General features: G+C 43.9%; 2 protein-coding genes across 6 annotated transcripts in view; both read left to right on the top strand.

Annotated features, from left to right (window-relative positions):
- The window catches only part of LOC147638484 (uncharacterized), a 90,603-nt gene that overhangs the window by 38,822 nt on the left and 39,160 nt on the right, over positions 1-12,621 (top strand). The gene's annotated exons all lie outside the window — the stretch shown is intronic.
- LOC147638485 (uncharacterized) lies at positions 6,837-8,686 on the top strand. The gene is made up of 3 exons (XM_086795865.1): positions 6,837-7,283; positions 7,384-7,702; positions 7,830-8,686. The coding sequence occupies exons 1-3, from the start codon at positions 6,838-6,840 to the stop codon at positions 8,361-8,363; spliced, it is 1,299 nt and encodes a 432-aa protein (XP_086651991.1). The 5' UTR covers position 6,837; the 3' UTR covers positions 8,364-8,686.

The raw sequence follows: 12,621 nt of genomic DNA, 5'->3' as shown, positions 1-12,621 counted from the left end.
CCGTACAGACGCTAGCGATCCGTAGGTCTGTACTGAGCAAATCCGTACCTGTCTGTACTGTAGTACAGTGGTACTTTTGTGCAGCAGCGCCCGCACTTCAGCCTGACCAAGCACCATGCTGCTACCTCACTACTGAAGTTCGCATGGCCGTTGTGAGCTACTACAAGTTGCCGCTATTCTCTTCACTGACCAGCAGCTTCTCTGTTTGCTGTCACCTCTGAACTGCCCCCACAAGTGCACGACTTGTTACACATACACCTTAGCACCTGAATGAACAAATAAAGAGAAGAAAGAAAGAAAGAAAGAAAGTTGTATTAACGTCTTCAAAAGGCCAAAATGACCTATGAGACCAAAAGGTTACATCATATCCATGAAGTACATCATCCTGGGTACAAAATAGTAATAAAGAAAGATAACAAAAATCTAGAACTATAAAATCTCATCTAGGTACATTAGGAGAGAGCTCTCATATCACCCTAATACATCCCTCATGGGCCACTGTGACATGGTGCTCAAGGTGGTAAAATTGAGTTGGCGCGAGAAGGTCTTGCGATGATGGGAGTTAATGGCCCGGATCCTCCTGTGGTGGCGTGGCTGTGGGCGAGGGCCATGGGGCGTTGAGCTCTGCATAACTCAGTGGCTCTGTCGAGTGTCACACCTCTCGGCCGCGCTCCTGCACTAGCATGTGGTCCGAGTATGATGGGTGGATCGGCCCTCAGAGTGCTGGTATGGAAGAAGTCGGTGAGAGCACTCTGTGCTGGTCCTCGAGCAAGTACAACTGATCTGGATCTCAATAAGGACTCGTGTCTACGGAGCTCTAGAAGAAAAAGTCCCAGGCATCTCTGATCCGGGAAGTCCATGATCCTGAAAAGTGGTCCGGACCCAGCTCAGAAGAGGCAGTGGAACCCAGTATACAGGGCATCGACATTTGTAATGATCCTCTGTCTCGGGCTCTGCGTGATAGAGCTGGCATATCCTGTCCTCTGGTGCGTTCGCCTTGGGCTCATATTTTGCAGTCTCCACTCTCAGCTGGTGGGACGAGGTGCGCATCTGGCTGATCGCACATCTCACCCCAAAGGATAGGTGTGTGTCCATGTAGCGTGGGCGGATGATGAAACCATCCTCTGTCAGGCATAGGAGGTGATCTCTATAGAAGGCCATCTTCGTCCCCAGTGGTGGACGACTAGGTGAACTCCATGTCCTCTGAGTATCCAGTTTGACAATGTCCTTCCTGATAACCCTGTTCCGCTCTGTGTGGCTGAGGACAGGGCCTCTACGCTGTATTGGAACGGGGGGAGTGCCTCAAAAGCAGGCCTGAGGAGTATGACAACCTAGTGACCACCTTGAAGAATATTTCTAATCTTACCTTGGAGAGAATCATTAGTTTTTTACAAGAAGAAGAAAGAAAGAAGCAACAAAGGTCAACAGAAGCCATCACAGAACAAGTTTTTCCTTGAAAGTCCAAGGGCTCTTACAAAGGACAAGCCAAAGGTAAAGCTTGCAGATTATGTGGGAAAAGCAATCACTTGGAAAAGGATTGTTTTAGCCTAAATCCTTGTGGTGTATGTGGGAAAAGAAATCATCTTGAAAAAGATTGCTATTCAAAGAAAACCACTACTAATATTGTTGAAGAGACTTCCATACAGGAGGCCAACTATTGTTGAAGAGACTTCCATACAGGAGGCCAACTATTGTAGAGACATACAGGAGGCTAACTAATATTGTTGAAGAGACTTCCATACAGGAGGCCAACTATTGTACTGATCATTGGGCTTTTTAAGTCCATTGTGTATGTTGTTTTCTTTTGTGTGACCTGATCTCTTGTATGTCCTTGCCCTTTGGACCCCATAACTGGCATGTGAAACTAGAACCATGTGATTTATCCTTGACTAGGAAAACTGGCATGGGAAACCATGAGCCTAGATTTATCCTTGACAGAGTATGAGGCAATCCCTTGAGGGAGGGTTTGTTGGGATCAAGGTATTGCTTGTGTGTGTGTGTGTGTGTGTGTGTGTGTGAACCACCTCCTAGAGAGTGAGTGTCTTGTTTGTGTGCGAACCACCTCTTAGAGGGGCATGAAATAATATCTAGATATTTGTGTGTGCCTGACATAAGCAGTGATGTCACCAAGGCAACCTTTGTAACCTATAAAGGTGCATGTAAATCAATCAATAGTCACAGCATTGAGTTGTTTACTTCTCTCTTTTTGCAAGAGCTTTTTTCTCTCTGTAACCTTCTCTCCTTCACTATTTGTTGTTTACACTCCATAGCCATGTAATTCTTCGACTCTCCATAGCTGCAGCTCTACCATGAAATTCAACACAGTAGTCATGCTATTAGATTTCGGACCAGTGTGTGGAGGAGAGAGCAAGTTCGCTAAAAGATCCGTATTGGGATGAAGGGGTGGAGCATCAGTTGTACCCGTGCTCCAAGTTAAGCAGGAGGGATGTCATGTGCACACTCTCCAGAGTGTGACTTGGAGGCTGGACATGCTTCTACACATTGGTCAACTCAGAGGTTGAGTATGTGGTTGGATTCATATGTATGTAAGGGCTATTGTGCCAAATCATTGTAATATTGTCCAATTGCCCAATGAGGAGCTTAGTGTGGACATAGTTATTGGATTATTGTGTGAACACACTTAGGTGGATATTATTATTAGGGTTGGTATAGTTGGTAGCCAACTCACCAACAATATAAATAGGAGTCTAGGCTTTAGCCATATTCATGCATTGATCATCATTATTGAGTCATTGAGAGCTCAAGAGCAGTGCTACCAGTGAGCATCTCTATTCAACATTGGATATATTTTATGTTAATAATATATGGTAGATAAGGTCATCTCACTATTGTGTATTGAGTATGAAGAAGAAGCATTTTGTTGTTTACACTCCATAGCCATGTAATTCTTCGACTCTCCATAGCTGCAGCTCTACCATGAAATTAACACAGTAGTCATGCTATTAGATTTCGGACCGGAGTGTGGAGGAGAGAGCAAGTTCGCCAAAAGATCCGTATTGGGATGAAGGGGTGGAGCATCAGTTGCACCCGTGCTCCAAGTTAAGCAGGAGGGATGTCATGTGCACACTCTCCAGAGTGTGACCTGGAGGCTGGACATGCTTCTACCCATTGGCCAACTCAGAGGTTGAGTATGTGGTTGGATTCATATATTTGTAAGGGCTATTGTGCCAAATCATTGTAATATTGTCCAATTGCCCAATGAGCAGCTTAGTGTGGACATAGTTATTGGATTATTGTGTGAACACACTTAGGTGGATATTATTATTAGGGTTGGTATAGTTGGTAGCCAACTCACCAACAATATAAATAGGAGTCTAGGATTTAGCCATATTCGTGCATTGATCATCATTATTGAGTCATTGAGAGCTCAAGAGCAATGCTACCAGTGAGTATCTCTATGCAACATTGGATATATATCATGTTAATATTATATGGTAGATAAGGTCATCTCTCTATTGTGTATTGAGTATGAAGAAGAAGCATTTTGTGCATGATTTTAAGTCTCTAATTAGGCACTAATTGCAATCAATCAATTCAAACACACTTCCACAAGCACCCATGTTACAAAACAATTTTTGCTGAGTTATTTATCTTGTTAAACAAATTTTCCAATTTGTCCCGTACCTCATTGGCACCCCTGTTGAAGTCCACATGGTGAACAAGATGGTCGGACAATGCAAGCCCAATGAAAGCGATGGCGTTGTCGTTTTAGTCTTGACAGATTTGAATCTTCTCCGCTCCTTCGTTGTTGCATGGTTTCTTGTCGGTGCCATTGAGACCATGGACCATAAGCTGTCTTGGATAGGAGGGAAGCTAGCTTGCACACACACACACACACAACCTCAAGCACAGAGAAACGTGAGAGTGCTAGAAAAGATGTACTCAATAATGATATGAAATGAAAGTACAAGTGAGTACTAAAAGGCCTAGGGCTAAGTGCCCAACACACGTAAGTGTGTTCACACGGGAAAAAAACTTGTGTCTAGTCACAGGGAAAAAGTGCCCGTGAGTAAGCTGGGTTCACACTTGAACTAGCCGGGAGTGGACAGTACCAACAAACCCCCCTCAAGTGAATGGTGTGAACGGGTAGCAGCAGGGTGATAAAGTTGTGAATGCTGCCCTGCACTATGCTCCACAGTAAGAGTGAATTGCAGTGCCGATGGAGAAAGCAAGCACTATATGACGGGGAAAAGGAGAATCCCCAATGTCATAGCGCTAATGCTAGAGCACAGTAGTACATAAATGCATTACCAGAAAGCATGGCAAAGATCATGTGGACATCAACTGCATCTGCCATCAAATCAAGAGGCATTGCATAATACCCCCCTGAAGGCAAACATCCAAATGCCAAGCTGAACTGCTTGTAATCCACATCAATGCTCTGTAACTGCACTAGTGATAAGCATAAGAAGAGGTAGCAGATATACGCATGTGTAAAGGCAATAGGATCCGGAAGTCATGCCTGTGAGACATGCAATGTAAGCTGCAAAAGTGAAACTCATCAATGGAGAATCCGATGAGGAAAAATCAGCAATGGTAGGGCTGATAAAAGTAAAAATTCAGCAATGGGAAAAGCTGAAAACGGGGAGAAAAAGTGGGGGATCGAGGCGGGCATCAGCCAATGCTATGAGAGGATAGGTAAACTCTCAGCGATGCCATGATCAGTGGCATGTATGGCAAGTGTAAAGATGCATAATCCCACAGTGAATAATATACATGTGACATGTCAAAACCATGAGACCAAACAACACTGGCCAGTGTGTAAAAGGCACTCCCAGTAAACATCACATGTGAGAAAGTGACAATGTCAACACTGTAGAAACAATCCCACTGCAAGGGAAAACAGCATAAAAGGCATCTCCAATAGACATTACATAAGAGAAAGCGTCTAGCATAGACTAGCATAAGGGTCAACGAGCATAAGTGACCATGAGGCATCACCAACTGCATGTGGACAAGTAAAATCCCCTCCCCTGAAATGCATCTGCCAGATAATGCATACCATGGAGTACAGACTATAGAGCTTAGTCATCAAAAGCAACGGCATCAGAAGACATCTCTGCAGGTGATGACGATGTAAGGGTCAAGGCTGACACATGTGTAGCCAAATTGGCCTGATCTGCACCTGTGGAAGAAGATGCCAGCTTCCTTCTTTTTTTCACTCTCAATACGCTTCCTGCATTCCTCTATGGTGTGCCTTGCAATAGTTACAACGCTTTTTCTTTTCAAGCTTGTCTTCTGTCTTGGGAGGATCCGATGGGCTAGGTTTAGGCCCAGATCGATTCCCACGAAAGGGAGAAGCCATTGCTGACTCAGCCGACATCATGTTATTCCCGTTGGAACGAGATTGCTCTTCACTGAGCAAGAGAGTCACAAGGTTGTCAAAAGTGACGGCATTAGGTGCATTGCCAGCCGACAACTGCAAAGTGGTACCAAATGTCTGATAAGAGTCAGGCAAATTACGCAAACTGTCTGAACAAGATAGCTATCTGTCAAGACCTCATCAATGTTAATGAGTTGCTCTCGTAGGTCTTTCACATGCGTAAGGTACTGATCGATAGAGTCACCTTCAAGCATGCGGTCTGTCTCAAGCTTGCCCCGAAGGTAAGCTACACGAGTCTTATTGCGACCTGGGAGGTGAGTCATGCCTGCATCCCCTTGTTTGTTTGTTTGCTTTGTTTGCAGGATTCGAGTCTCGAACCGAGAACGATCACGAGGAGATCCGTGGGGATTTGACAGTGGTATCAGAGCATACCTCGTGAACGAGCAAGTCGGTAGGTAGAGAAGATGAGGTCGAAGAAAGGTATGTGTTAAAAAGCTTGCTGTTTTTTCTGTGCATACTGCTGTTTTCAGATTCAGTATGCGTTTTTTCTTCATCAAAGAAACCCATGTTGATGGGAGGTGGTAGTCTACGTAGGGTCGTTTGCTTTGCAAAGAAGAGAAGAGGTTCGTTTGTGCAGTCGCATGAGCAAGTTGGGAGAGAAACAGAAAGAAAAGCACGTCTGCTTTTTCGTTGAACGAGAGAGAGCGGGAGAGAACGTCGTTGTCACTGTGTCTGCTGGCCGAGTACTGCTGTACTGTCGTGTGTGTCGTGTGTGTCGTAGGCGTTGGGCTACTAGCAGCTACTACAGGCGGCCAGGCCTGCCAGGCATGCGGCCAGGCCTGCGTAGCCAACCCAGGCAACGCCCAGGCCCAGCAAGGCAGGCGCCTAGGCCTGCGCCGCTTTGTGGCCAGGCTTACGTGAGGGTTGGCGCAAATCACTTACGCGCACACAGGCGCCGACAGCACATCAGGCAGCAGTTGGCGACGGCAGCAGCACGCCGGCAGGCTATTCCAGGAGGAAGGAAAAAAAAAACAAGAAAAGCTTACGTTTTTTTTAAGAGCTTTCCTTTTTTTGAGTTTAATTTTTTTTAAAAGTTTTAAAAGACCCCTCCCTCCAAGGTTAAAAGTGTTTATTTTTTTTTAAGAGTATAGAATATATATCCATATATATATATATATATATATATATATATATATATAAAACACAAAAGCAAAGCAAAAGCTAAGCCTAGCTTTTGGAGATTTTTAGCTTTTGGGGCTATCTTTATAAATCCCTTAAGTGGGCTTCTTGCCACACATCTCTCAAGTTTTCAAGCTCTCAAGCTCTCAAGTTCACTCGCACTTTCATTGTGCAAAGATCGAATTTTCTCTCCATGTACCCTCTTCACGATGTCGACCCAAGAATCGGAGTTGGAGCCCCTTGTGGAACGCGAAGGCTTGCCGGCTACGGAAGGTACCGATGCCGATCTTTTTGACGATTTTGTGTTGGAGGATATGGGCAAGCTAGGTTGGTTGCAGGAAGTATTAAATACAGCTCGCTTCATTGTCAAATTTGTCACAAAGCGGCCCAAGATCCTTTCTATCTACAGGGCACAGGGTGAGTTGGAGCTGTGTAAACCCGCCACCACTAGGTTTGCATATATGTTCATAGTGCTTGATAGAGTAGTAAGAGTACGAAAGGGACTCTTACGACTAGTGGTGTCCAAGGAATGGTATGACTGGGAAGCTGAAAATAAGTGTTCAAAGTCAGATAAGTTTGTTAGCACTATCATGGGTGCTGAGTGGTGGGCAACAGCAGAGGGATTGGTGAGGATTTTACAACCTTTCTACAGCGTATTACGAATCACCGACATGGAGGGTTGCACCATGGGCCTCTTATATGGGTACATGGACAAGCTCGGGGAGTGCCTTATAAAGGCAACTGGTATTTCTGACATCCAGTAAGTATTATATTTTACTTCTCTTTAAATTTCAGCTCTAAACTTTATTTAATATAAACTCTAAATCGTGATTCGTGATTCGTAATGTTCAAAAAACTAGGAAGGCTAGCCTCCGTACTATTTGGCAAGATCGTTGGGATTGGTTTCATAGACCAATCCATGCAGTGGCCCACATTCTCCATCCTTTGTGGAGACACGAAGATCAGGCATGTTGCGAGGAGTTGGAGGATGGTTGGACGGAGTATGTCACAGCATGGGTGGGTGGAGATGTGGATCAGTTGGCTACCTTGGAGCAGCAGCGGCTTGCCTTCCGCAACAAGACAGGAAAGCATTTTGGGTCACCGACTGCTGAGTTGCATTCAGGGATGTTACAGCCTGTATCTTGGTGGGAGAAATATGGTATAAGTGCCCCACAGTTGGTGAGTATTCATTAAAGTTTTATGCTCATGTCACATGATATATCATGATTCATGCATGTGCTTTCACCTGTGTCATGGATAATGAATCATGTCTCATGTGTGATTTTTCGGGTTTGAATTTTGGCAGAGGAGGCTTGCTATGAGAGTGCTTTCACAGGACTGCAGCTCAGGTCCTTGTGAGAGAAATTGGAGTACATGGGCCCTTTTCCACACAAAGAAAAGGAACAAATTTACCACTCCACAATTAGAGCGGTTGGTTTATTGTCATTGCAACCTCCGTCTACTTGAGCAAAGAGGTACTTCTATAGAGCCGATTCAGGTGAATGTCGACAAAATCGACATTGAGAAAGTGAAAGACATCCCAGAGATCCCACCTGATGAGCAGGACATTTACACCATGTTATATGAGGAGGCGATGCAGGGAACCAGGCAAACACGTAGCCGCTCTCGAGCCAGGGTGGGCAGGGATACACATGGTGCTAGCACTAGCAGGAGTTTTGTACGTGGCACAGATGATGGTGGTAGCACGAGTGTTGCATGTGAGACAGTGACAGCAGAGGTTGTAGATGACTCTTCTGATTGGACCATAGCTTCTGAGGCATCTGATGTTGCAGATGAGGATGAGGATCTTGAGTTGGATGATGCAGAGGAGGATGAGTAGGCTCTCAGAGTCTAGTATCTACTTAGTACCTAGTCATGACTCATTCTCATTTTCATTTATGATTTATTGACATGTATGATGTATTATGTCATGTTTGACATTGGAGGCTACTAGCTAGAGCCTTGGATAGTGTTGTTATTTTTAGATTTTTTGGAGTTTCTTTCATGTATGGTGTTAGTGGCAGTCACATGTCACATGTGACATACTCTCATTTGCTTCAGCCATAGCCCATGTGGCATGTGACATTTATGATGTATCATGTGACATTTCTCATTTTATGGATTGCCACTCTTTGGTCCTGACTCCTTTTGCCATTTGGTTACTTGTAAGTTGTAAATCGTAAATTATTAAGTTGTGCTAATTTATTTAAGCCTATGAGATCAAGGTAGTCCCCCCCCCCCCCCCTCCCCCCCGGGTACCTGAGCCGTTTCATACTTCTGGGCTTCACCATGAAACGTTTCGAAACGCGTTTAAAAAACCTTTTTTATGAAACTCCTGGCTACTATGATACCTATGAGGTACGCCTACCTGCGGGAAGACAAGTTTGGGATCGCAAGGTGGAGATGCTTCCAATCCAGATTCAGGACTACAAAGATACTCTGGAATGCTATGTAATGCATCTAGAAAATGTAGACTTGTTATTAGGGATTGAGTGGTTTAAGACTCTTCAAGTCCAGATAGATTGGTCTAGTCATATTTTTTCTTTTCAGCATAGGGACACCAAGTATAGTATTTTAGGTGATTGTATTCATCCCTCTCAGGGACCTCTTGTAAATACAATTTATTTTGGAAATATAATGGATACTTCTTTGTATACCGCTTTCCATTGTGTATTGATTCCACTTTCTTCTTTTCTCATCCCTTTAATGGATGTAAATGAATTAAGTGTTTTTGAAAGCAAAGAATTACAGAAGATACTTGATTCGTTTCAAGATGTATTTCCTAAGGAACTGCCATCGGGTTTACCATATGAACGGGAAGTAGATCATCGTATTGACTTGATCCCTGGTGCTCATCCTGTCAGTATTCCACCTTACAGGATGAGCCAAGTCGAGGAAGATGAGTTGGCTAAACAACTCGAAGATTATTTGAGGATGGGCCAGATCCGTCCAAGTAAATCACCTTGGGGTGCACCTGTGTTGCTTAGGAGAAAGAAGGACAATACTTGGAGAATGTGTATAGATTACAAGAGATTGAACAAGCTGACCATTAAGAACCGTTATCCTCTCCCTAGATCAGATGACCTGATTGATCGGTTAGCAGGAGCGAAATATTTCACAATGATAGATTTACGTACTGGCTATCACCAGATACGTATTCATGAAAGGCATGTCGAAAGAACCGCCTTTCGGACTAGGTATGGCCATTACGAGTTTCTCGTATTACCTTTTGGATTAACCAATGCTCCAGCCACTTTCCAGCAAATGATGAACGATCTTTTTCGTGAACATTTGGGAAAATTTGTGGTGGTGTTCTTGGATGATATTTTGATATATAGTCGTACTCTTGAGGATCATGTCAGACACCTCACGATTGTCTTATCTATTTTAAGACAGAATCGACTCTATGCTAAGTTAAGTAAATGTGAGTTCTTTATGACCGACATCATTTACTTGGGACACAAGATCACTAGAGATGGATTGAGCATTGACTATGACCGAGTTCAGAAGGTTCTAGACTGGCCTATACCGCGAACAGTGAAACAACTTCGTTCTTTTCTCGGTTTTGTAGTTTTTCTTCGAAAATCTGTACGGGAGTACTCTCAGCTCACACTACCGATGACCGACTTATTGAAAGGTCATGGACGTAAGTCAAATCAGCCTATCACTTGGAATAACGATTTGGATATGGCCTTCAGACTTTTGAAAGATAAAGTCAAGGAAGCATCTATCCTAGCATTACCTGATCCTAGTTGGCCTTATGTTCTTGAAACTGATGCCAGTGACTATGATATCGGGGCTGCTCTATTTCAAGATGGTAGACCGGTTGCTTTAAAGTAAAAAGTTAGATGACACTCAATCTCGTTGGCGAACCCTTGAGAAGGAGCTTTATGCTGTGATTCATGCTCTCAAAGTTTAGAGACATTATTTATATGGCTCCAAGTTTGTGGTATTGACTGATGATCAGTCAATCAAGTATGTGTGTGATGCGGATGATTTGAGAGGCAAGAAAGCTCGTTGGGCGGAGTTAATGCAAGATTTTGATTTTGAGATCCGTTATCGGAAAGGGTCCATGAATAGTGTTGCAGATGCGCTTAGTTGAATTAGAGAGGTGAATTCTTTGTCGTTCACCGAGATTTCTACTGACTTATTTCAGTCATTGAGAGGGCTTTGGAGAACTGATAGTTATTTTGGTCCATTTTGGCAGAAGATCCAGGACGGGAGCTCATTGATTGACCAACACTCGATGACTGAGCAGTCTACCATTCAGGCTGCAGGAGGCCAGTGGATGATTCGGAATGGTTTACTGTTCCGTAATGACAAAATTTGTGTACCACAGATCTCGGACATTAGGTCCAAGATTCTTAAGGAGTGTCACGACGCCCCTTCTGCTGGACACCCTGGGGTACACAAGACACTATCATTAGTGAAACACACTTTTTATTGGCCAAAGATGAAAGGGTATGTAGAAGATTATGTTCTCAAGTGTCAAATTTGTCAGGCAAATAAAACTGAACGCTTTAAACAGGCTGGGTTGTTGCATCCTTTGCAAATCCCAGGTAATAAATGGGAAAGTATTTCCATGGATTTTATTACCGGATTGCCAAGAATACATCAAGGCCACGATTCTATTTGGGTTGTGGTAGATCGCTTGACAAAAATGGCTAGATTTTTACTGACCCAGAAGACTATTACAGCTATGCAATTAGCACGGCAGTTTATCGACCAATTGTTTAGACTGTACAGGTTACCGCAGAACATAGTCAGTGATAGGGACTCTAAGTTTACGAGTGATTTTTGAAAACTTGTTTTTGAGAAGTTGGAAACAACTTTGAATTTGAGTTCCTCTGATCATCCTCAATCTGATGGCCAGACTGAAAGAGTGAATCAGATTTTGGAGGATATGCTTCGAGCATATGTATCCAAAAGACAGAGTTCATGGGAGGATTATCTTCCTATGTTAGAATTTGCATATAACAGTACTAAGCATACGAGTACAGGGTTTAGTTCTTTCATGCTTATGTATGGTTTTCAACCTAGATTACCTGTTACAGTAGGATTCTCAGGACTTCAGCATGATGCAGCACGTAATTTTTTGCAAGATATGCAGGAAATGTTACAAGTTGCAAAGGAATCTATTAGAAGTGCTCAAGACCGAGACAGGTTTTATTCTAATAGACATCGTTCACCCAAATAGTTCTCTGACGGAACGATGGTGTATTTGCGCGTTCCGAAAGATTCCGAGACTTTACGGACAGGTCGATCTCCGAAATTATCCCCTAGATATTGTGGACCATTTCGTATTACACGACGGATTGGTTCAGTTGCATATGAATTGGATTTGCCTTCTCATGTGAAAGTTCATCCTGTATTTCATGTCAGTAGACTTAAGGAAGTACTGGGTGGAGCAGATCAGTTAGTTACTCCTCAAGAAATTATAGATGTCGAGGACATGACATTTGTTCGGCACGAACCTGAAAAGATTCTTGGATTTCGTGAAAGAAGATTGCGTAATACGCTTATCACGGAATACAAGATCAAGTGGAAGGATCGTGTTGAGGAGGACGCTACATGGGAGACATTGACTACTCTTCAGAGAGATTACCCTGGCTTTTTAGTGAGCTCTTAGAGGAAGGGGAATATGTCATGTGCACAGTGTGTGTCTAACGTGTGCTACACGCACGCAAGACTAGTTTCGAGGCTTGGGGAAGCTTGGAACTAGGCAGGCTGATTGACGAGCTGAGTTAGGGATATACTAACGGGCAGGCACCCAAGTATGGACGGGCGGGCGCCCAAATGTGGATGCCCGATGACCGGCCAAGAGCCTATAAAAGGGTGGCCAAGGTTAGTTATTGTGACATAGAGAGTCTCGCGAGTTTGTGAGAGCTCTATGGTCTTGGAGCCTTGATCTAGTGCAGGCGTGCACCTGCTTTACGCAGCCCGAGGCCGGCAGCGATCTCGAGGCCCGGCCCTCTTCCAGACGATTTGCTTCATACAGAGGATCAGAGATATGCCATCAGATCGACTCTCACATAGAGCTTTTGAGGCGTCAGGCAGCTCGCAGAGAGTGGAGATAGGAGATCATGGTATTCACAGAT

This window comes from Cibotium barometz, chromosome 5, assembly GCF_041138505.1.
Source record: "Cibotium barometz isolate CiBa-2024 chromosome 5, ASM4113850v1, whole genome shotgun sequence".
Classification (NCBI taxonomy): Eukaryota; Viridiplantae; Streptophyta; class Polypodiopsida; order Cyatheales; family Cibotiaceae; genus Cibotium; species Cibotium barometz.
Note: the sequence above shows the minus strand (reverse complement) of the source record. Positions and strands in the feature narration are given on the sequence as shown.